This window comes from Aquarana catesbeiana, linkage group LG01 (genome assembly GCF_042186555.1).
Source record: "Aquarana catesbeiana isolate 2022-GZ linkage group LG01, ASM4218655v1, whole genome shotgun sequence".
Classification (NCBI taxonomy): domain Eukaryota; kingdom Metazoa; phylum Chordata; class Amphibia; order Anura; family Ranidae; genus Aquarana; species Aquarana catesbeiana.
In genome coordinates, this window is record NC_133324.1 from 498,065,546 (window position 1) to 498,090,843 (window position 25,298).

Consider the following 25,298-nt stretch of genomic DNA (forward strand, 5'->3'; position numbering starts at 1 on the left):
CCCTGAAGTTCTGGGGACACCACTGTACCCAGGGGCCTTCAGCTCTCAGGGGGGTTCTTCCAGTTTCTGCTGCCCCCCCTGAGGAGAGGATAGGGGAACCCCCCAGGAAGGATAAATATATCCGGCCAGACCCAGAGGCTTCCCAGGCATTTGGTCCGGCTCCCAGGGGGAGACCACCAGCCCCAGGCTTCGGGTCATTTGGAAAAAAACGGTTTCGCTGTGTAGGGAGAAACACAATCAAAAACTGAGGATCAAGGTGAAGGGTGGGGACTTAAAACAGCTGTTGATTGATTGTGTTTCCTGTAGGGAGGAGCCTCTCATCTCTCAGGTGTGCCATCCTGGAAGATGACTTGAGAAAAAGAGGATTTTAATAGGCCTTCCAACTTCTTATCTGTTGGATCTTTAAGCATAAGCGCATTGTCCACTGCACAAGTTAAACTCTTATTCACATTGGAAATCGCAGCGTCAACTGCGGGAACTTTCCATCTTCTTGTGAACTTTTCCTCCATAGGATAGAGAACTGAGAATCTCTTCGGAGTGGGAAAATGCTTATCCGGATGATCCCATTCAGTATAAATAAGCTTTTCTAGAAATGCGTGGACGGGAAACGCATGCAAAGGTTTGAGGGAACCCAGGGAGGAAACTGGACCTTCAGCTAGCTCTGTTAGGGGTAGCATGAAAGCAGAGCGAACCATTTCAGTAAGGTTCTGTGCTTCAGTTTGTGAAAATGACACATCAAGTATTGTTTCCTCAGCAGAGGAATAACCAGCTTGTCTTTCCTCTAAATTAACTGAGGGAGATACCTCATCTTGTTCCCACAATTCCCTTGGACCCTACACTGTTAAAGAATTTAAGGTGGGGGAGAGGGATCTAGGATGCTTCCTATCTACCTGGATGGAGGATGCGATTAGAGCCGCTAATCTTCCTTCTAGGCCCTGCAGGGCTGAGGAAAATGCATCTTCAGTCACATATACAGGGGCTGAAGTGTGTAAAGCAGTTGCACCAACGCTAGCTTCCAATGACTCACCCTGGCTTGCCATGTCCGGTATCTTCGGAGAGGATGACAGTATGGCGGCATGACTTGGTTTCCCAGCGCCTGGGGGTGGCACCTTAGGTGTCTTCAAAGTAGCTTTGGAAGTCATAATACAAGGTACAAAATATATCTTATTTGCCTTAGTATAAATTTACAAGACAAGTGTCATCATAGAATCAGTATTTAACTGCTGATAACAATCTTATTTCCTGTGCTGGAAATGCCTGTGATACACCTCTTACATGCCCAGCGCTGCTGTGTTCTTAGTGTGATGTGGCTGCAACAGACTCTTTATGAACTAACTTCGTTACAGACATCAGGTGAGAATCCTGATTGGCATCGTCAGTGTTCCGCCCTTAGCACCATCTATCTGTGAGACAGATCAGCTGTGTGGATGTCTTTTTATGACTTTCACATGGCACCGCCCTGAAGAACACACCCCCTTCGTGACCCGCCCCCTCAACTCTTTAGACATCACATGAGAATCCTGATTCAGCTGTGTGATCTATGAACGTAACCTGTGTGCGCGCGCTGTTACCAATCACGGACAGTGAGGAGGAGGCGGCATCGCCGAGAACGCACACTGTGAGTTACAAAAAAAATACTGCCTGATCACAGGCTTACATGTTTAAACAGCAACACACTAAGTTTATAAGGGCCGGTGCTGGCGCTCTATCTTTCTGAGCTAGAGGAACTGGTCAGCATGCCTCCCAGAGGAGGGAGGGGGAGGGATATAGCCAGGAGATATATAGCATCTTAAAAGGCAATAGCTGTAACTACCTGTAAGTTTTTTAGATGAAGCGGTTTAGTGATAACAAACCCATACACTTCATACTGCTGCATCTACTGTCAGCCAGAAAATCTGTATCCCTCTGATTCCTCTAAAGAAATCCACTTTGTTCACCAAGAACCCCCCTCTGCTGCTGGGACCACACAGAGCTGTTTAAGGAAACAAGTAAGGTATGTGTAATTTTACTCCCTCTAGAGGAGACTTTTTTAAAGGTATGTCTTTGATGGAAGGAAAGCATAGGCACCTTTTACGGTACCTAGCCTCTTCCCTTACCTTTTCCTCGCTGCAGGATACTGCTGATTAAACAGACAGATCCAACTTTCACCCATCACGGCGGGTAGCGTAGTTAAACCTTCAAAGACTGGGGCCCTATTAATAGGGGTTCCGCTCCTCTGGACCTGTATAGCACCCCTCAGGAACAACTTTAGGTAATGTGGAAAAACCAAAAAGAGTCCTGGTTCCTAGGGTCCAGCTCTCAAAGAGAAGCTTACAGGCAAAACCTCGATCTTCAATGCGAGGCCCAGGTACCATCCTATGGCCTCAGTGGCGAGGATGGATCCGGTTATGGAGGTTTTTTAAATCCAGCATGGATCCCTCCCTGGAGCTCCTCAGAGCACATCTTCACTCGTGACCAACACCTTAGACACTGGCGAAAAAACTGAGGACTCCTGGAAGGAGAAGGGGTTATATAGGGGAGTCAACTTCCTGTATTGGTTTTACCAGTGTCAACACCTGAAAGTAGGCCCATAACCCACCAATTACTTGAGGCTCTGTGTCCTATGATGTACGATAAAGAAATAAGCCGTAGAGTGCTTGTGTGTATAGTGTATACACTACTCTGTTGCAGTAGTGTATACTGTGTGTCAATTGTGCAAAGTACCTTCGGAATACAGCCTCTCTGCGATCAGCTGATCTGCTCCTCTCCTCCCAGCTGTCAGTGAGGGATTTCGCCCCCCCTACAGTGCTCGGAGCAGGGAGGAGAGGTTTGGTAGGCTAAGGAAGTGACGAGATGCACCAAGATGTCAGCGGGGCATCTCGGGCCCCCCTTCCTCTGCAGACCTCCGGAGTGTCACAGGCGATATAAGAAGGTATGTGGCACTACATCTCAGCAGTTTTGCATTGCAGCAGCTGCAGCAGTTTTTCATTGTGTGATATCAACATTCTACAAGCACTTGTACACAGGGGATTTATGACAGGCAGGGAGGAAGATGGCATGATAAGACCTACCCCGAAAATAAGCCTTACTGTGTCTTGTCAAAATTAATATAAGACCCAGCCACCACTGATCTGGCAGTATAATTAGAAGTATATGGGATCTGCTATTACCAATGCAAGCTCCAGAGCAGCATAGAATGTATGATGGTAAAAAAAAAAACCTTGAGCCTTTACAACCATTTTAAGGCAATTATAAATTAGGGCCATTACAAGGATTCCTCACTTCTCCTTGCTTCCCCAACTATGATGACATCATCTACTACAGCACTTGGCAGTAGGTGGCACACTAACAACATCTCCTAATGTAGGATGTTTACAGAATATTGCAAAGTGCTGATGAAGAGGGGAGAGGTTCTATCCTCTAATTCACTTGGTATGGTGGCCCCACTACTAAGGCAGCTGCACTTACATTCTCATGTAGCCTAGTGGCCATCTGGACAGTTCCTTCCAGTCTAAACTTCCCCACATGATCACAGTTCTTTTAAATCCATACCATTCATATGAGTCATCTCTTCCTCTGTGTCTGAGCCACTCTGACTTGCTGGGTAAAGGTGTAAGATGACGGTGCTGTCATCACTAGTAAGTGGAAAGCCTGTGGCGTCCGCCATAGGATCTGCCATTTCTAGGATAAGAATAGAGAGTTATTATTAATAAATAATGTGTTAGAATTGTTTGCACATAGAACAAAACAAATAACAGCATGTTCTTTAGAACCAAAAAAGATATTTTAAATATTAAATTTCTAAGGCTTAGCATAGATAGATAGATAGATAGATAGATAGATAGATATAGACCATAGATCACTCAAATTATAGTTAATTCCTTCTGGCAGCGGAGATAAATATATCCATGCTGTTTAGTATGGATCAGAGAATCAACCGAATTTCTCTTGTTCAGCTCATGATATCCAGTATTATCAAATGTATAACCAAACTTTTTTTAGTTTTGAATAGAGTAGGGAAGGATTAGAACCACTGACGGGTTTTGCTGCGTGAGTACCTGCTGGAAACATCCATCCCACTTTTATTTGACCTGGTGACCATTGTTGTTTAGCCAGCAGGCTGAAAAAAAACAAAAAAAAAAAAAAAAAACACATTCCTTCATCCATACAAACAAGGATGGGGGAACAGCTTAAAGTGGTTGTACATTTCAGACATGAAATATGAACAAATAATATCCCTCTATCTTGTGTCTCTATCCAAAGGGCCAAGTGTCATTTCTGCATGTTGCTTTGTTCCTCTGCTATCAGCATGAATTACTTCTGACAAGTTTTCCTGACACCAAGAGAAAAATGGTGACATGAGAGGGATCTCCAGCTTCAGCGCTGTGTGTGTGTGGTCCCTTCTCTCCAATTAGCTCTTGAACCTCTTTTCACTGAGCTCTGCAGAGTGCATCTTCAGCTCTCCGACCCCTATGTTCTGACAGCTTAGACAAGCTTTATAAATGCTGGACTTTGAGCAAATACAGAGAGGAAAGACTGCAGATAAACATATACAACCTATGTAGGAGGATTTGTTTCATCTCTGTGTATCACCTGAGGCCAGTCACTTCACTGGGTATATGTATGGAAATACAACCACTTTAAAGCAGATCTTCACCTTCCTATCCCCCCCCCCCTTTTTTTTTTTTTTAACTCCGGCATAAACTGTGGTGGGTTCTCAACAGTTTAGATACTCACCCACCAAGTGGATCCAACTTCATCTTGCCGAGATCCTATTCTCAGCAGCTGCTACACAGGTTCCTTGCCACCATGTTTGTGCCTGACGTCATCACGAAGCCTGACAGCTCTTCAGGGTTCGGGTGGAGAGCCCCCAATGACACCCACCCCCCCTGTAAATAAACACTAAGGCCTCCTGGGATATGTGGCGAAAATATCCCTGGGGGCACAGCAGAGAGTACATTTTATTGAACTAAGCAAATAACATGAATTGGAGGAAGGACCGAAACCTTTTTCTGAAAAAAAAGCCAATATTCAGGAAGAGGGGTGGACAGGAGAGACTTTTCAGTTAAGGGTGAACTTCCATATTAAAGGATAAGTTCACGTTTAAGAAAAATAAATAAATAAACACGCAGATAAGAAAAAATTAAAAAAGTGCTTTTTTTTTTTTTTTTTTTTGGAGCCTGTAAAGCATTGCACCAGGAGGCAGGCCATGCAGATCTGTGAGTGTATTTATCGGTGCGCCTGTACATTGTACGGGCAATAAGATAAAATCTGACAGGAAGAATCAATTAACTAACATGCCACTCCACAGTGTCATAGTTCATTGAAAACTACAAACTGACAGCTGCAAATGGATGTTGGCGCTTGTAGTTTATTCACACACAGAGCTGTGTAAATGAATGATGCGCCCGATGGGTGAAGCCGATTACAAAAAGTGACGGCTAGTACGAGGGACTTCTTTGGAAATCGGGCTGCGGCTGCAACATTGGGACACATATTACGTGTTCCAGCCTAAAATCTAGTGAAACACGCAACATGCTCTCAAAGGTGAACTTGTCCTTTAAGCTTAAGGCCCCTTTCACATGTGCTGTCCGATCAGGTCCGCATGTCAGTTTTTCAGGCGGACCTGATCAGACCTTGCACTTTCCCCTATGAAGCGGCGGATGTCAGTGGTGAAGTGTCCGCTGACATCTACCGCTATCCGATCCTGTCTGCAAAATCCAGACGAATGGTGGTCCTATTTTCCATCCATATGGCGGATCAGATAAAAACAGACAAGTAGTCTGTTTTCACCCGATTTCCCCATAGGGAAGTGCGGGACTGTGTCCATTCGGCACAGAGGGGTGGAGATGGACCTGTCATCCGCCCACTCAGTGGGGATCAGTGGAGCGATCCCCCGCTAAACAAGCGGAGTCTGTCAACTGGAAGCGCCCATGTGAAAGGGGCCTTAGGCCTCATGCACACTGGATGTTTTTTTTTTTTTTTTTTTTGCTGCTGCTAGGGGCATCTGGCAGTTTTATTATTCTTTGCCATAAGGCAAGGTTCACACTGATGTGAATTGGATGCAGATTTCTCCACATCCGATTCGCATGACAGGAGAGTGTGACCGGCTCTCAATGGTGCTGGTTCACTCATCCCTGGGGCAGCCGTGGCGCACACTGCAGAAGGGTCCTGTGCGTCTTTGGCTCCGTTTCAGGTCTGGATTCAGGAAAAAATCCGGACCTAATACAGAGAACACGGACGCACCGGACCCCCTGCTGTGCCCCGCGTAAGGTTTCCACCTCATCCCTTTAGGCTGGATTCACACCTATGCATTTTTAGTGTTTTGCATTTTGCAGATTTGCACAACAGAACGTGTTCCATAGGAAACCATGGTAAATGGACTGTAGTACAAATCTGCAAAATGCAAAAAGCACTAAAAATGCATAGGTGTGAATCCAGCCTTAAACCCGAACACATATGAAATACACAGGTTCTGAGGTCAATTTATTGCAGATAAGGCACCAAGTGAGCTTCATTACCACCTTAATTATCCACGCAACCTGTGTAATTATTATGTGTTCAGTTTTAGAAAGGGATGAGGTGGCAACCCTAGCACCGCAGCCCCACATAGTGTGAACGCAGCCTAAAACTCCCCTGCATGTTAGCCTATGTGTCCATGCACACATATAGGCATTTGGAGGAATTTAGAGGCAGAAAAAAAAAAAAAAAAAAAAACCCACAGCCAGTGCTTCAAAGGAGCAGAAAAAGCGTTTGACACTGCTAAATGCTTGTTTTTTGTCTGCCAAAACTCTGCTGCCAGGAGCAAAGGCATCTAGCAAAACACCCAGTGTGCATGAGACCTTAAAGCGAAGTTCCACTAAAAAGTGGAACTTCTGCTTTAAGGCCTTCTCCCCAGCTCCTGATGGTAAAACTGAGCTTTAGGGGAGTAAGGATGAGCTCAGGCGTGTTTGCAAACAGCACGTGCGGAGCCCGCCAGGAAGTCGGCACTACGCTGTGCTAATCACAGGCAGTGAGACATTTCTCGATCTCTGCAGAAGCACATCAGGAAATGTCTCACTGCCTGTGATTAGCGCAGCGCCGTGCCGACATCCTGGTGGGCTGTGCGAACACGCCAGAGCTCATTCTTATTGGGGAGGAGGGGGCGGGAGTGGGTACCCAATTTTGACAGGTACCCGCAGCCACCTCCATTCCGGTTGCCTTAGGTGATCAGAAGCGGAAGTTCTCCTTCCCCCTCCCTCCTGAAGTCTTCTGGGACACAGGACAGGTCCTAGAAGACTTCGGGACCAACCACAGAGCACAGCACAGCTTGGGCATGCACAGTGGACACTAGGGTTGCCACCTCATCCCTTTAAACCCAAACACATATGAATTACACAGGTTCTGAGGCTAATTTGATGCAGATAAGGCACCAAGTGAGTTTACCACCTTAATCAGCCGCACAACCTGTGCAATTAATATGTGTTCAGTTTTAAGGGGATAAGGTGGCAACCCTAGTGGGCACCCGGCTGTGAAGCCACAAGCTATCACAGCCGGGTGCCCATAGTAGAGATGCCACTGCCACCAAGGGAGGAGAGAGGAAGAAAACTGCTGGGGTGAATGCTGGACCGTGGGTCAGGTAAGTGTGTGTTTATTAAAGTAGCAGTTTTTGTAGCGGCTGACTTTTAATAAACACACAAATGACTGGAACTCCACTTTAAAGATGAAAACTAGAAGCTGATTGGTTGCCATGCACAGCTGCTCCAGTCTTAGTAAATTCGATTGAAGACGATTGCAGTAAAGTTGTCATTACAGAGAGCTTGTGCTCCCCTGCTCTTCCCATGTCAGTGGCAGCCCATAGACACATTCCCCTAGAATGGAGTCACCCACCCGTGCAATGACCTCCTGCTGCTGCTGTCCCCCCTCTACTCCTTCTCCTTCTTCGCACCAGGTACCTCTTCAGACACTTCCTGGAAGCTGGATGTAAGAGGCTTCCTGATTGGTCGATGGCTTCTTCCCCTTTCGATAGGTGGATTCTGTCTCTGCCTGCTTTGTTGACCGTCAGTTGATGTGTATGTAGTTCTTCATGCTGGGACTTGTAGTAGCAACCTGTTACCTGGCTCTTCCTATGACTGAAAAGATGAACAGAGCAGACTAGCACAGCCAGGAGACTCTGCTCTACACAGCAGTCTTGCTCAGCACCGCACTATAAGCGGAACCTTTAGTGCCAGTGTACCCGGACAGTTGTCCGTGACGGACCATGCTCACCCGGACGTGTAGAGGCGGTGCACTGGTTAAGTTCAAGCCATGGAGGAGCAGGAGATGCAGATTAAGGTGAAAAAAGGTGAGCCGGTGGTGTTGTGGAGGGGGTAAAGCGATGGCAGGGCCGATCACTCAAAGAAGTAAGTGATATGAGAGCTGCTCTTAGTATTGTTCCCATTTATTCTATTGATTATTCAGAGATGGAAATGCATATGAGTCCTCCATTCACTACACACAGTAATAACATTTAAAGTATAACTAAAGCCCAAACTTTTCATTGGACTGGTATTAATCCGTATAAGTTTTTATTTTTCCATCTGTTCCCCTTCAGAGAGATTTCCCTTTACTTCCTGTTTTATAGACACAACAGGAAGTCAATGGATGTCTTTCCAATGTGAGGGGCAATCCTCTCTTATGCCTGGAACACACGATGAGATTATCAGATGAATGATCGTCCGTGTTTTTTTATTTGTTTATTTTTTGTGCTAGTCTCATATCAAAAATGAAGAGTTTACTAAAGTACGAAAATTCTCATACAACAGAATAAAAATTTAGAAGTGATGTAGTGTATTTTAATTGTATTTTCAAACGACAACTATACTGATTAAAGTGATTTTAAGGGATTGTTTTTCTATTTTATGTAAAATAACAAACATATCATACTTCCCTCCACTGTGCAGCTTGTTTTGCACAGAGTGGCCCCGATCCTTGACTTCTGGGGTCCCCTGGCGGCTTCTCCTCTTATCAGATTACCCCCTAGGAGAAGCGCTCTCCCGGGGGGTTACCTTGCGGGCATGCTCCCGAGTCCAGCATTTGGCGTCCATAGACACGAATGCCGGACTCAGCCCGAAGCCTGTGTCATTGGATTTGATTGACAGCAGCGGGAGCCAATGGCTGCGCTGCTATCAATCTATCCAATCAAGAGCCGGACCCCGTGCAGAGAAGGACAGCGCGCCTCCGCCAATCGAAATACAGGGCTCAGGTAAGTAAAATTGGGGGGCCGGTGACTGACAGAAGTTTTTTCACCTTAATGCATAGGATGCATTAAAGTGGAGTTCCACCCAAAAGTGGAACTTCCGCTCATTTGTCTCCTCTCCCTCTCCGGTGCCACAATTGGCACCTTTTGGGGGGGAAGGGGGACAGGATACCTGTTGTCTTTGACAGGTATCCTATTCCCACTTCCGGGAGTTCGGGCCGCGGCCCAAGACATCCCCTTGGTGTTCCCTCCTCCTCCCCCTGTCACCGGGCCAGTAGGAGAGAGGAGTGGGGCCTCGCACATGAGCAGTAGGGTCCCTGGCGTGAAGCCGTTCGGCTACACTGCCGTGTACCCTTTCCCGCAATGGCCGCGGCAGCATCTGACAGTTGATGGAGACATCAGCTGAGGTACCGACATCACTGGACTCCAGGACAGGTAAGTGTCCTATTGTTAAAAGCTAGAAGCTTTTAGCTGCTGGCTGTGTAGCTGCTGGCTTTTAAATTTTTTTGGCGAAACATCGCTTTAAGGTGAAAAAAACAAAAGGGTTTACAACCCTTTTAAACAAAAATGGTACGATTTAGTATCGTACAAAAATTTTTTGGTGCTTGTCGGTAATTTCACATGTGATCGGCTCTCGAAAGCTGTGTACTAACTTTGTACGATGTATGTACGACTTGTATTGTACGATCGTTTTTCATACGATTTTCTGAACGTGTGCACGGGCCATTAGATAGTTGTCGCAGCAACAGGTGTCCCCATTGGAAGATTTCCTGTTCTGGTGACAACGCTTACATTTTGAATTTTTCCTCTCTCACTTTCGGTACTGATGCCAATAGTCACCAGAGCAAATCAAGAGAGGGTGAATCTCCCTAATGGGGACATAGACCGCAATAAAAGCCTGACAGGTGTTCTAACCCTTCCAAATGTAAAATAAAAATATATACTTTTACCTGCAGGCAAAACTTTTTTCTTTTAGTCTTGGAGTGGAGAGGGATTTGATTACCTGCCAATTGTTATTGCTGTCTGTGACCCCTGTTAGGAGGATTCACGCCTCGAATAGTCCTGTTTATGGTTATTATACATGATTTATATAGTGCCAACAGTTTATGCAGCACTTCACAACATGAGGGCAGACAGTACAGTTACAATACAGTAGGAATCAAAGGGCCCAACTCATTAGAGCTTACGATATAAGAGTTATTATCAAAAGTGAAAGTAAAAGAAAATTCCAAATTTTGGGTTGATACCAGAACATTAATAGAAGGGAAATGGGGACATTAGTACTGGTGACCATGGTGACTGCCAGGGATTTCCTCTCCATTCCTGTAGAGGCTATGGGGCAGGATGTGAAGGGAAATTGCCTCAATGGGGCACCGATGGCAACAAAAAAAAGCCAACAGGGGTTATAACCGCTTCCCTTGATTGGCCAAGGTGGAGAAGCGGGCAGATGGTATCACAATTTCCACCTGGGCTAATCAGAGGAAGCCTTGTATTCATTGATTAAAAAAAAATGAATGGCTAAGAAGCATTGAGGCCGACTCAGTTTTGTTTTGGCAACAAACAGGAAGTCAACCGTACTACTGCTGGAACACAACGTAGCTTACTGTATATAGCTGATGCTACTACAGTATACTACAGTGGCTGAATAACATAGTAAAATAAATAAAGTGATAGGAGACACAGAATTCAGCTTGATTCTAAACCTTTTATTTTTTTTTTCATAACATGTTATACTTGCCTGCTCTGTGCAGTGATTTTGCACAGAGCAGCCCTGATCCTCCTCTTCTGTGTTCCCCCGCTGGTGCTCCTGGTTCCTCCCTTCCTTTCGAGTACACACATAGCAAGCAGCTTGCTGGGGGGTACTCGTGCGGGCTCAATCTCAAGCCCCGCTGCCTGTGTCCATAGACACAGACAGCGATCTTTGCCCCACCCCCTGCTCCCTCATCATAGAATTTGATTGACAGCAGCAGGAGCCAACGGCTCCCTGTGCTATCAATCTGCCCAGTGAGGAGGGAGAATGGGCTCAGGTAAGTATAAGGGGGGTTTGGGGAGTGATTCTGGACGCAGAAGGTCTTTTACTATAATGCATGGAATGCATTCATGTAAAAACTTTATGGCTTTAGAACCAAGGACCGGAAGGATTTACCCCCTTAATGACCAGGCAATTTTTTGCGATATGGCACTGCGTCGCTTTAACAATTGCGCGGTCATGTGACAGTGTACCCTAACAAAATTGATTTTCTTTTTTTCCCACAAATAGAGCTTTCTTTTGGTGGTATTTGATCACCTCTGCGGTTTTTATTTTTTGCGCTATAAACAAAAAGAGTGACAATTTTTAAAATAAAAATATTTTTTTTACATTCTGCTATAATACATATCCAGGTATACATAGGTCTGCACTTCTCTGCTCTGCCCCCCACTCACTGGAGCGCTGGGCTGTAGTAAGGTGAAAGCGGCCAGCTTAGGCACTCAGTGCTGAGAGGCTAAGCCGGGTGCAGGTCCAGGTATGTGGGTGGATCCCAACTCCATTGTCGTGATCTTGCCTGAGCCTGGACCGGCTCTGCGACGTCAGCTGACAGTGGGCTTTCTGCTGAAAACAGGTCACAGGAATGCGGCACAAACTGCACTCCTGTGATCCACAGGAGAAGTACAGCCAAGTGAGCTTTGCCTGTACTTCTCCTTTAGCCCTGGTTCACACTGAGCTGCGGGAATGAAGCCATGCGAGTTCAGCTGAACTCACACGATTTCACTCTTGCATGTCAGGCCAGATTTCGCACTGATTAGGACCATGCCATTGCCGCCGATTTGACATGTCAAATCTCACCATTGTGAACCAGGGCTTAACCCCACTCCAACTGTGCAAGACACATATGCAGCAGCAGGAGAAGTGGGTCTTAACACCAAGCCACCGCCGCACAAATGCGTCCACAGTGTTCATGCCAACCCACATAAGCCCTGCATAGATTTTATTGACTTCTGTTGGTTTCTCACCCTTCCAAAATTCAGTCTGAACATTAGCATTAGTATACATAGATGTAAAAATAAACATAATACACAGAAAGAAAGGGGATCCACCCAATGTTGGGCATTGCTTTTCCTCATAACTCACACTACGTTCGCTTTGATCGTTTCAGTCACAGACAAGTTCACGGAGAGTATGTATGTCCTCGCCAATGAGCCTTCAGTGGCTTTGTATCGCCTGCAGGAACATGTGCGTAGATCATTACCGGAGCTGGCCCAGCACAAGGTGAGAGTGCTTTTCCTTTATCTGTTGTGTTAGTCCATTTGTGTTCAGACAACCCTGTTGTAAAAAAGATTTTGACTTTCAGCCTGTCCTAGCAGTCTGAATATATGCAGCTCATCTTGAGCAGTATTTCAGATGGTCCCTTTTAAGAGGGTTTATCATTTTAGTATGGAATGGCATAGTTACAAGCTTAAATCCAGAGGACATGGTATCGGAAATCAACCTCTTATTAAAAAAGCAGAAGTGTTTTCACTTTAACCACTTGCGTAGTAGTCTGAAATGCCCCTTGATTACCAGGCAATTTTTTGGTTTCCAGTGCTATGATACTTTGACAATTATTTGGCCAAGCAAAGGAGTTCTGTATAATTCCTTTGCAACAGATCAAGAAGGGCATAATAAGTGTCCAGAATGTTTCTTTACCCTCCTTAGTGTATGCCTTAATTTGTAAAAACATTTAAAAAAGATTTCAAAGGACCCATATACACCAGCGGCACACATTATGATGCATATAATGTATGTCTGCTTGTTTACATTGGGGTATACTTACTAAAACTGGAGCACTTAGAATTTGGTGCAGCTGCGCATGGTAGCCAATCAGCTTCTAACTTCAGCTTTTTCAGTTAAGCTTTGGCAATCAAACCTGGAAGCTGCATGGTTTCTGTGCAGAGCTGCAGCAGATTTTGCACTTTTGAGTTCTGGTAAATAACCCCCAATGTGCATCTGCAATGCATTATAACAACACATTGCAATTGAAAAAAATGCAGACACACTGCTTTTTTTATGCAGTGCAAACCAACACACATGGTGTGAACAGAACACATTAATGTTTTTTTTTTTCTATCAGTGTCCTTGCAATGAACCTGCAGCATTCAAGCTGATTAACACAGCCCCTTAGTCTGGCAATTCTATTAAGTTCTCCCCTGTTGATGTGACCAAAGCCACACTTCTGTATTCCTTCATTGGTAATCTGCTCTGATAGTTACATTTGATACATTGAGATAGGATTGTATAGATGTTGGTGCTGAGCTACCAAGGTGGGCATACAAGCAAGTCTGAGGTGCTGTTGACTTTAGACCTTTTTCAGTTGATTACATTAGTCTGGTTGTATGCTTTACCATGAGAATTTCACATTCCTACTGATATTGATATTACAGGCTGATATGCAGAACTGGGAAGAGCAGAGCCAAGGATCCATTTACACAGTGGAGTATGCTTGCAGGTACAGCTGTTAATTTATCACCATAAAAAAATAGAGAATAATGGAAGGTGAGACAATTCATATAAAATTCCTGATCCAGTAGGTCTAATCTGGGAGTAAAGAGGCACTTTGAATAAGTCCAGGAACATGTTTTTCCATAAAAGAAAGTAATCTGCACCTTGGCAAGTTGGGTCCTAGGATGCATTAATTTCTGGACATGATAGTTATCTTCTTTAAGTCAGATGCTGGTCTGTAATTCTTCTGGCAAAATAATTTGAATCAACATTACCAGAAAATTTTATTATTATTTCGAATTCTAAAGCATCATACCAATTGCTAGCTTCCTGGTGTTCCAGGGAAAAGCCGAATAATGTTGGGACTTTTTAGGTGTAAGATCTCTCAAAGAAATGTCATCACACAAACAATACCTAAAATTATTATTTTTTTAATATATGACAGTGGTTAAGCCACTATCTCATCTTTATATCATCCCCTCTGTCAGATAAAAAGCTGCATCCTAGTGGCTGTGCTTTATAAAAAAAAAAATTAAAAAAGGGTTCTACCTGTTTTTTTGTCTTTTTTCAGTGTCTTCCAGCGATAAGATGACTCCAGGCTCTTGGCTCTCCCTGTCTGATATCTCCAGTGGGTGGGGCCAAGATTCCCCTGCTGACCTCAGCCAGGGAGGAGAGGAGCAGAGAGCCTGGAGTCATGTGATCACTGGAAGACACTTTTAAAATGGGATCTAACCATAGGGCATACTGCAGAATGATGAACCTGGGAATCAGAAGGCTGGCCATCATACATCAACCTGATCTAATGCCTCCCACCCCCAACATTCCTCAGTTTATAGAAAAACAGCTGGGTCTGCAGCCTGCGATCCAAAGGCTACAAACTGGATTTTTGCTGCTTTCGTCCTCCACTCTTTATGCACTCAAGTGTATCTTCAGATCAACAAAGAGAGTTTTTGTTTGAGGCCCTGGAAGGACTGCTGTCCCAAGGGGTCATTATCTCACAGCATTTCCTTGCAGTGGAGGATTGCCACTGTCAATTTGCGGAGTTGTTTTTCAGTCTGTCTATGGCACCAAGAGTGTTTACGAAGGTGCTTGGTCTGGTTCTGGAGTTTTTGGGGACTCCTAATGTGGGATACCTGAATGACCTGCTGCTCAGGGAGCAATTGGATCAGAAACTGACATCAAATGTTCAGCAGATGGTAGAAGTCCTAGGACAGTGGTGGCGAACCTTGGCTCCCCAGATGTTTTGGAACTACATTTCCCATGATACTCATGCACTCTGCAGTGTAGCTGAGCATCATGGGAAATGTAGTTCCAAAACATCTGGGGTGCCAAGGTTCACCATCACTGCCCTAGGAGGTTCGGCTGGGTGATGAACTAAAACGTGCATTATTAACATGTGGGAGAAAAATGCAAAAAATGGCTCTGCAAGCAGCTGTGAAACCCCAGCCCTTGGGATAGAAGATCCAGATAATCTGGAAAAGCCCAGAAGATGCCTGCCAGGTGTCTAGCCAGGTCAGCGTGCTACAACCACCTGGGCCAGTCTGGAGCTATATCTTAAGTCTGCAGAGACGAGGAAGGAGTTTTGGAGGAAGAAAAGATTTTAAATCCAGTTGTACTGAGAACACAATACGATAAGAGATATCCACTAACCCCTATACAGTAGCGTAGGAGTGTCATGGTGAGCTCTAAGCACTATATAAAAAAGATGGCTAATGGCAGTTTGCAATGCAGGGACTGCCGGAGAAAACAAGGATTTGGAAACATTTGTCATAGGGATCCTTAAACACTGGTGAATCCACAAAAGGAATAGTCCGTGCTTTATAAAGACAAGACACCACTTTTTTAATAAAGAACGCCTCAAAAAAATATTGGCCTGCAAAACATTTGCGAGGAGTAAATTAGTTTATCAAGAGTTTCCCAGTCTCTGTACAGGATGCTTTGGGGTAGGATGTGTACCGGAGAGGTTTTGGTAGTCTTAGGGCCAGTCAGAGATCCCAGACTAATAACAGCACCAGTTGTAGCCACAGACTTCACCTATTGATGCAGCACTCAATTGCGCAGAATTTAGACCCTTACTATGAAGACCAACAAAAAAAAGGGATAATAATGGCACCTAATGATTTGAATAAATATAGTGCCCCCCCCCCCCCATGCTCAGTCTACATGGCTTACTTCAATCTTTAAAGACTGGATCACACCAGAGCCTATGCTATGGCTGTATACCTGGAAAGCATTCTGTGACTAACTAATACTGTGCACAGAGGTCTGGAAAGCACCACAAGCAGAGTTCAGTGCCTGAAGGTCACGTTCCCTGTAATCTAATAGTCCAGCAGGGTCCAGGTCTGTCCTCTAAAGCTGGTGGATACATCAATCTGGATAGCTGCCAGATTGACCAGCCCAAGCAGCTTGTAGAGAAGTCTTGTTTGAAGAAAACATTTTCTTGAGAAACAAAATGGCTAGTAAAAATGGTTAAACTTTTTTCAGTAGAGAAAAGGTGTCTATCCTAATAGGACACTAGTAAAAAACTGCCAGGCTGGTCATTGTTTAACCAATTTGTTTCTGAATACTGCGCCCCTCAATGAACAAGAAAGGAAAAACCCTGTGCCAGGCAGCTGAAAGCCCTTTACAGTACAAATGTTTAAATCTGACTCATAGCAGATGTGTATTAGACCATGTATCCTATGCTTCCATAATTATTTTTCAAGGAATATGTATCTGCTAGGAGTCAAATAGCTGGGATTGTGAATAGTGACTTATATTAATTCTACTACATACTATTATTATTTTTTTTAACACAGTGCTGTAAAAAGTATGACATTCAGCAGCGTGCACTTTAAAAGCATTGAAGGTCTACTGAAGCAAGCAATCAACTTGAAGCACCAGCTGAACACAGTGCAGAGTCGCAGGTAGTTTGCTGGAAAGGTTTTCATTTTCCACCTCAGCCTTCACAAATAAAGAAGAAGAAACAAGAAGCAAAGACAATCTACCTGCTTAACAGTACTGGTGTTATTTTGTGAATTTCTGCTTGGGGCTTTTTTTTTTTTTTTTTTTTTTTACAAAAACTTGTATGCTGATAGTAACTGTATACAATGTGAATGGTTTCTGAAGTAACAAGGGAACTTGTAAAAAAAAAAAAAAAAAAAAAAAAAAAAGGAAGTGCTATGTTAAAGTAATGGCTTGAAAATAATGAAAGAATGAAAATAAATCAAACTGTATTACGTAACTTGATTATATACTCTGTGAGGCAGACCCTGTGAGATTTGGAAAACGTGCTCTTCAAGCATTCTTTTCTTTGTGTTCTTTATGTAAGTCCCCATATACACTCTTACGGTGGTATAATGCACACATACACAGATGAACATTACCTTTCTCAGCGTACAATACTAGATTGTCGTAGCTTGCTGCTTTGTAAGCAGGCACTCCAGGCTGGCATTGTAAAATACAAACTCTATTAAGCACTTCTTGTGTTTTAAGTATGCTTGTTTAGATCTAGATGAGCACTAAGAATGCTGTTTAAACAAGTACGCAACTATATGGCAACATGAACCTTTACTGTATTTCTTTGAAATGCATGGGTCTGATTCTTCTAGTACAATATATGGTATAGTGTATGACAGTTTTAAGCTGTCATGATGAAGATATCTGCACTAGCTTTCTTTTTTTTTTTAAACTCTTTATGAAGTTCTTTTTCTCTAGTCATCTTCCAGGACGGCACACCTGAGATGAGAGGCTCCTCCCTAAAGGAAACACAATCAATCGACAGCTGTTTTAAGTCCACACCCTTCCCCTTGATCCTCAGTTTTTTGATTGTGTTTCTCCCTACACAGCGAAACCGTTTGTTTTTTTCCAAATGACCCGAAGCCTGGGGCTGGTGGTCCCCCCCTGGGAGCCGGACCAAATGCCTGGGGAAGGCCTACGGCCACATCACCCTGAAAGTGAAAGAGGGCGCCGCCTGCCCGATCTCGTATGATCTTGGAGGCAAAGCAGGGTCGGGCCTGGTTAGTACCTGATGGGCCTCTGGGTCTGGCCGGATATATTTATCCTTCCTGGGGGGTTCCCCTATCCTTTCCTCAGGGGGGGCAGCAGAAACTGGAAGAGCCCCCCTGAGAGCTGAAGGCCCCTGGGTACAGTGGTGTCCCCAGAACTTCAGGGGCCTTTTTCCTGTCTCCCCCCCTTACCTGTCCGGGCGTCCGTTCAGACAGGGGTGCTGGCTGTCAGTTCTTTCCAGGGCCCCCGACTCCTGGGCCCCTGGTAGCTCGCATGGGCTGCTGGGGAGGGCGCCGCCTGAACGACCCGCGTTCTTACCCAGGTGGGAAGGCTGAGAGTCAGCAGGAGCAGGCGCCCACATCCTCCTTTCGAGGAGGCACCAGTTCACTACGGTGGATGTCTGCCTAAACCACCTCAGAATGGAATGAGGAATGTACGGCATTGCCCCCCAGATGTATATACTGACTGGCAGGACACAGCCTAACCTTGCAGCTCCCTACGGGGACAGCAGTTGGGGGGGGGGCACTTTGGCGGCTATCCTCCTTGCGTGTGGACCATAAGGATGGAAAAGCAAGCCCTGTGGCTGTGGATAAAGGGGAAGACTACAACGGTGAGTACTTTCCTTTACCTTGGGAATTTAGCTGCAAAATCCCCAATCCCAGCCAGATGGTTTCTGGGCATTTGAGATAATCTCCCCTGGGGTCTGGATTCAAATAGCCCAGAAGCTTCTGCTAAAAACACCAGCTACAGCTCCCTCTTACATCAGAGGTGCTGTATGGTGGACAAGTGGTGCAGAGGAGTGAGTGTGCCTAAACCACCTCAGATGGGAAAGAGGTAGGTAAGGCATTTCTTCCCCTTCCCCCTGAATTTACTAAGTGGTGCAGTGCAGGACCTGGGGTCTGCATAACAAAATAGCCCAGAAGCTACTGCTAAAACCACCATCCACAGCTCCCTCTTACAGCAGAGACACTGTGGTGATCACAACAGTAGGTTTCCAACACTCTCCCTACATGTCCGGTTGTGGGACATTAGTAGGGATGAATAGAGCGGGGGGGGAGGACCTGGTAGATACAAAGAGTTCCTTACAGGCCAGGTATACCACTGAACAATTTATGGATTGTGCAGAGGTTGAAGGATTCAGAGTAAGCGCTCCTGGTCAGCAGGTGCACTAGGTTATATGGCCCTATTAGCCCAGCTGCTAGGAATCTGAAGTCATAAGCTCCAACCTCCCACTCCACCTTTACATTGTGGTTATATTGAAGTGCAGGAGGTAAGAAAAACCTTTTTGTTGGTTTGGGCTGCAGTCAACTCAGTGACAGATCTAAAGGCGATTTACCATAAATCGCTTCCTATATCCTTTAATTAAGGATTTTCTGTGCAAACATATGCAAGAGCTAGATAGATACATGATTGCTTGTTTAAAGCCTGCAGGTGGCTATTTTCCTCCAGGCTAAATTGGTGATCACCTTTTCTAGAGGCTGTCCTAAATTGGTCTCTAGGGCTGGGCTCATTGAGACTTTAGTTTCTGATCAGCCCCACCTGTGTGTGAGCTGGCCAGCGTTTGCTCAGTCTACGGAGGTAAGGTAGGACAACAGCTACTATAGTAAGGTGTCTAAACATTTTTAGAATTTGTTCCTTCACTGGGGGGTGAAGTGTTAGTATCTACAGCCCAGGCTATGCCTAGAGATCAAATTGCTCTGTTTGGTTATTTCATAAAGGGATACACCATGACTCCTCCTTGGTTGCACACCAGTAGACCTCAGTAGTGAAGGTTTGTCCTTGCTGGGATGTTTTGTGGCACAGCAGAAATACACATTGAGATTTGTGACATCTCTGCTCATAAGGGGTATAGTGCTGTACATCAGAAATGCACTGCACTGAAGCTTTGTTGTTGTCTGTTTATATCCTAAAGGTACTGCTTTATTTGGCTACAGATCAGAAAAATACAACAGGGAAGGTGGTCTGTACTTTCTGGTCTTGTGATGCATGGCGGAAATGCACATCATTTAGTCTTATGACATCTCTGCTCATATTTGTTATATTGCTGCACATCAGACATACTCAAAATTGAGTTCTGTCTGGGGTTTTTTTGTGTCCTGTATTACTGCCTTATTGGTTGCTTATTAGATAGGCAGTAGTGAAGATTGATGGTCCTGAATTGTTGGGAAATACAAATTGAACCTGTGCCAGGGGTAGTACTTGTACTGACTTTGGTAATCGGTGCAGCCCCGCAAAGTGGCGTCAGGCTGACAGTGCTATTAACGGCAAAGGTTGCCGATTTTAGGCATGCGATTTGACATGTTGAGTCGCATGCCAAATCCCTTCAATATGGATGTGCTATCTCTATTCAGATTGTTATATTGTTGCACATCAGATATATACAAGATTGAAGGTTGTCTGTCCTTTTATGTCTTATGCCGCGTACACACGGTCGGACTTTACGGCGGACTTTGCCCGGCGGATTTTTCGACGTACTTTCCGACGGACTTTGTGAATGAACGGACTTGCCTACACACAATCCACCAAAGTCCGTCGAATTCGTACGTGATGACGTACGACCGGACTAAAACAAGGAAGTTCATAGCCAGTAGCCAATAGCTGCCCTAGCGTGCCTTTTTGTCCGTCGAACTAGCATACAGACGAGCGGACTTTTCGACCGGACTCTATTTCAACGGATACATTTTAAACAAGTTTAAAATCTAAGTCCGTCCAACTTTTGAGAAAACAAAGTCCGCTGGAGCCCACACACATCGAATTGTCCGACGAAATCCAGTCCGCCGGGCAAAGTCCGCCGTAAAGTCCGCTCGTGTGTACGCGGCATTACATTTACTGCCTTATTGGCTGCATATCAGAAAGGACACAGCAGTGAAGGTTGCTTGTCCTTTTCTGATTTGTTTTTGCTGCCTCAGCAGGGAGACACATTGAGGATGGTGGCGTATCTGCTCAGTATTGGTATATTACTACACATCAGACATACACAAAGATTGAAGATCGTTTGTGTCCTGTATGTTCTATATTTACTGCCTTATCGGCTGCATATCAGAAAGGCACAGCAGTGAGGGGTGTCTTTTCTGTTTCTCATTGTTCTACCTTGCTGCTTCTTAGGGATACACAGCAGGGTGTTGTTGGCTGCACGCCTCCAGGGAGATAGAGCATTGGGGACCCCTCGCTTGTTCAACCTGAAAATTGCAAGTTACCTGCGACCTGTGTAATCTTGAGGTCTGTGGATCCATAAAGCAGGGTTTGCTTGGTGGCGCTGCGACCTGGAGTTGCACAGACACAAATGGTTCCCATTGGAAGCCATAGTGATTCTCTTGCGTTTTTGCGGTTGCAGGTTGGGTCGCACAGGTGTGGGAGCCCGAAGTTCCCTTCTGGTTGAGGTTTTGCTACACACAAGAATAGACATCATGGAGTTTATTGCCTTACTTTGCAATACACCAGAAAGATCGCAGCTAGGAAGGCTGTCTGTTTTTATGTTGCTGTACAGCAGAAATACTCAACATTGAAGCTTGTTGGTGCTTTCTGTTTCATATTGCCTTACCTTACTGCACTTCAGAAAAACACAATGCTGCAGGTTGCTTGGGTCCTTTCCGTGTTGGTTCTATGTGACTGCACTACAGAACTGCATAACAGAAAAGATATTGTCTTATGTTGGTTTAGCTAGCCAGGGCCATATTGATCTTATAACTGTATTTGGTGGTTCATCAGAAATACGCAACATAGAAGTTTGGGTCTTTCTGTCTTATATTTATGGCCCTGTTTTGCTGTACATCAGTAAAACTCCACCGTAAACAGGACTCCCGTCCTTTATGTATATATATCAGTTATGACCTAGCTAGCTGCACTTCAGAAACACGCAGCATTTAGGGTCGGTTCACACTGAGGCAGCACGACTTACAGCGCGACTGCCTCAGGCGACCCAGGACACGACTCAGCGGCGACTTGCGAAACGACTTCTGTATAGAAGTCAATGCAAGTCGCCCCCAAAGTCGTACAGGAACCTTTTTCTAAGTCGGAGTGACTTGCATCGTGCCGATTTAGAATGGCTCCATTGCACAGAACAGGACGCTACTTGTCAGGTGACTAGGTCGCCTGACAAGTCGTCCCAGTGTGAACCAAGGCTGAGGGTTTGCGTGTATCTTAATGTTTTTACAGATTGGCTGCACATCAGAAAACCAGACTGTGAGGACTGTTTGTCTACATTGAAGTTCAGATTTGGGTCTCTCCCATATTTGATATGTTGGTTTAGCTAGCCACACTCAGATACACATTATTGTCTATGCTTGTGTCCTTTCTGTCTAAATCTATTGTGCTGGGTCCACAATCTATGGTCTTTTTTAATTTGTGATATTAATAATGCATGTATCACCTTTTGTATTTCAGCCCTCTTTTCCGTGGAGGGGCCTGGAGTTCTGGCTGCAGACGTCACATGTCAGAAAGCCTCAGCCCCTTACATTCAGGGATGCTGGAACCATTTCCTAGGGTTGAAGCCCAGTAGGGTTATAGAACACTGGAGGAAGGCGATAAAGAATCACCCTGCTTAGTTAGAACTTGGGAAGTTCTGTTCAGAGGAGTATTATGACCTGAAGATGAAGTATAAAGATGTATATCCGACCGAATAGGTTACGGCTCGGTGCATGACCTTCATCTCACCCTTCTAGCAGAACTAGATGTAGCAGTATAAGTGTTATACTCCTGCTATGGACTTTATTCTCCTGAAGTAGGCACTCAGGCGTAAGTAAAGCCACAGAGTGGGCATGCCTTAAACCCAGGGATTAAGCCTCGGTTAATCTATTACCCTTAAGTAGGCTTCCCTTTAGTCTTTGCTGATGTAAAGATAAAAATGAACAAAAAAGGTTGTCTGTTAGGGGCCCACCTTTTTTTTTTTTTTGCAGTTTTAATTCCCTGAACAGGATAGTGTTAAGACCATAGGCGTGCGCACAGGGTGTGCCCAGGCACACCCTAATCACACCATGCACATTAGTATTATCGCTCTGTGTAGCAGCAGGAACATGTGAAAGATCTACATCTTGCTGGCTCTGCCATAAGAGAAGTGTCTATGCTCGTCTCTTTCACTGTGGCAGCAGAGAGATAAATTTGCCGGGGTCATATATATGTAGACACACACACATGCATGTGTGTTTTGAGCTTTAGGGTGCACACCCTAATGAAATTGGCTGCGCACACCTATGGTTAAGACAGGCCCTCTTAGTGATCAATTAGTGTCCTTGTCTTACAACACAGGTCTCTGATTAATCTTTAAGGGTTCTAAGTAGCACCTACAGGCACAATAGGCCATGGTTGTTAGATGTGTGAGATAGGCAACATTGATAACCTACAAGTTTAACATGTTTTCTGATTCCATCTTTAAGAGCCCACTCCACCTAGGTCCTGCATCCGAAGCATAGAAGGCAGGGACATCGGTGGAGTAGACCTGCAGATCAGCCGCATGATCCAGCTATAATACCTTCATCAAGCATATGGAATGGAGGTAAAACTCACTGCAGAACCAAGGTCCGCCAAGAGGGTCTTGCAGTGGTCCCACCCTAAGGTAGGCCTGAGGTACTTGATTATCCTCTCAGGTGTGCCGTCCTGGAAGATGACTAGAGAAAATTGACAGTTACTTACCGATAACTGTTTTTCTAGGATATCTTCCAGGACGGCAGGCCTACTTCCCGCCCGTTGGAGGAGGGAAAATGGTAGAACACTAGAAGGTGAGTACCTATGAGTAATGATTTCCCTTGTGAACCAGGTTCAGGAGTTACTTCTCTACAAACTGAGGATCAAGGGGAAGGGTGGGGACTTAAAACAGCTGTCGATTGATTGTGTTTCCTGTAGGGAGGAGCCTCTCATCTCAGGTGTGCCGTCCTGGAAGATATCCTAGAAAAACAGTTATCGGTAAGTAACTGTCAATTTTTTTTTGGCAGTCATGATGATCCTGTGGCATCTTTACTTAGTGGGACACAGACCCAGATATGGTTGGTTGCTTGTTTACTCAAGGTCAGTGATTCTTTAGGTAGTAAATATATAGAATAGAGTATGACTGATAAAAAAAACTAGAAACTAGTCTGACTGTTTTGCATTGCTAAGAGATAGTTCCCTGGCTATCATGTTCAGCCCCCTTACTTTAATATCTTAAGGCTCTGACCTGGGACAAGCCTGCAGATGAATGCTTATGCTTTTTTATGTTCCTGAGCTGTATATTTGTTCCAGGTCAGTGATTTAAAGACACCATAGGTTATACATAACAGCCAGTCTGCTTGAATTCACAGTAGTACAGTAAAGGTGGTAGCATACCATAACTCCTTTTTAAGAGTATGTTCTTTTATGGTGCATGAAGCTTTTTTTTAATTTCTAACTTTGATGCAGCCTTTTAAAAGCACAAGAGAGATGCACCTTAATGCAGAATGAAAAAAAACAGTCCAAACTGATATGTAAAAAATCACAGTGACAAAGGTTAAAGTATACCTAAACCCCCAACTTTTTTTTCACTTTGGTAAGAGAAGAAAGTAGGTTTGAGTTTTTGACAGGGTTATACACTGTCAGGACACCAGTAAAAGTGTTTTCCTTTTTTTTTTTGTTTTTTTTTTTTTGTTTTGTTCTAGTGACTCAAACTATTGCATTTTCTTATCAGCACAACTGATTCTCCTTTGCTGCTTATTTGTCCCCAGTATGAGTTTTGCTGTACAAGACATAGAAGAGGCTGAATGAATACAGCTCTGCATTCATTTGTGTCTTAATATTTGTCAAGTGTTTTAGCTTTTAACTGTATCGTCACATTTCTATTGCCTTTCTCTTATTTTTTTAACTGTATGTTTTAATTGTAGAGAGCACGATGTAATGTAAAATTGGTATGAGTAAATCTAAAATAGCGATAATATATCTTGATACATTTTCAAATAAAACAATGTCAGTTGTCAATGTTTTAGTAACCTTAAATGCACTTGGTTTCATTGTATAAATAAGTTAAATTTGTGTTATAAAATGTTGTGTGTGTGAAATCTAATTTATGTATCTACTGTCATTAAACTTTTATATCATAACCTATTCATTTTACAATTTTGAAACCTATTGTGTAACTTTTTAAGACTGACTGACATACAAATGAAGAGAAATTTTAGTTTAAATGTATCGCCAGAAGATGGCGTTGTGGATACAGATGGGTATGAGTGTGCCAAAGTCCTAAATATATTGCAAAATGTATTAAAAAGACGGAAACGTGGACTTTAGCGGCAAATCTGTAGCGTTGAAATACAAAATTAACTTTTATTAATCTTTAAAATTTGAATTATTGACATGACATGTTAAAAACAAAACATGGTGTTTGGTCTAAACGACGCTCACACCACCTAACACAACCAACTATTACCACAGTGGAACAGATCGACCAATAATGATTCAAAATTAAATGATGTCAAATGGAAGGAGCAGCTGGTTGGTGGTAGAGATGTAGTGAAAAAAAACTCTACATGTTACGCGCCCTTAAGCGCTTCTTCAGGAGCTTGCAGTGGTGTATAATATACAAAACAATATATGCAGGCAAACCTGGCGGGATCATCCACCAATCAGCGGTTTCTGATGCCTTAAGCAATATAGAGCTCGAAGGGTCCTTATAACTTGTGTGGGATGGGGGTAATAACCATATCCTCCACAGCCAAA

At 44.3% G+C, this 25,298-nt stretch overlaps 2 protein-coding genes across 5 annotated transcripts in view; one reads left to right on the forward strand and one right to left on the reverse strand.

The window, feature by feature from the left end:
• The window catches only part of RFXANK (regulatory factor X associated ankyrin containing protein), a 53,621-nt gene extending 45,405 nt beyond the window's left edge, over positions 1-8,216 (reverse strand). Inside the window, exons 1-2 of one of the 3 annotated variants that reach the window (XM_073592573.1) lie at positions 7,914-8,216; positions 3,532-3,660 (exon numbers count right to left, since the gene is read on the reverse strand). In XM_073592573.1, coding sequence (XP_073448674.1) covers positions 3,532-3,658 — 127 coding nt within the window. In that variant the 5' untranslated portion in view covers positions 3,659-3,660; positions 7,914-8,216. Of the gene's footprint in view, positions 1-3,531; positions 3,661-4,716; positions 6,296-7,848 lie in introns of those variants that run through there. The other 2 variants (XM_073592555.1, XM_073592565.1) reach the window with 2 other exon arrangements.
• BORCS8 (BLOC-1 related complex subunit 8) lies at positions 7,987-24,686 on the forward strand. 2 transcript variants are annotated; one of them, XM_073592597.1, is made up of 4 exons: positions 7,987-8,360; positions 12,331-12,443; positions 13,595-13,659; positions 16,451-24,686. In XM_073592597.1, the coding sequence occupies exons 1-4, from the start codon at positions 8,336-8,338 to the stop codon at positions 16,560-16,562; spliced, it is 315 nt and encodes a 104-aa protein (XP_073448698.1). In that variant the 5' UTR covers positions 7,987-8,335; the 3' UTR covers positions 16,563-24,686. The 2 variants fall into 2 exon arrangements, with proteins under 2 accessions (XP_073448698.1, XP_073448689.1); XM_073592588.1 differs by having other exon boundaries at positions 8,007-8,302.
• Positions 24,687-25,298: the final 612 nt, after the last annotated feature.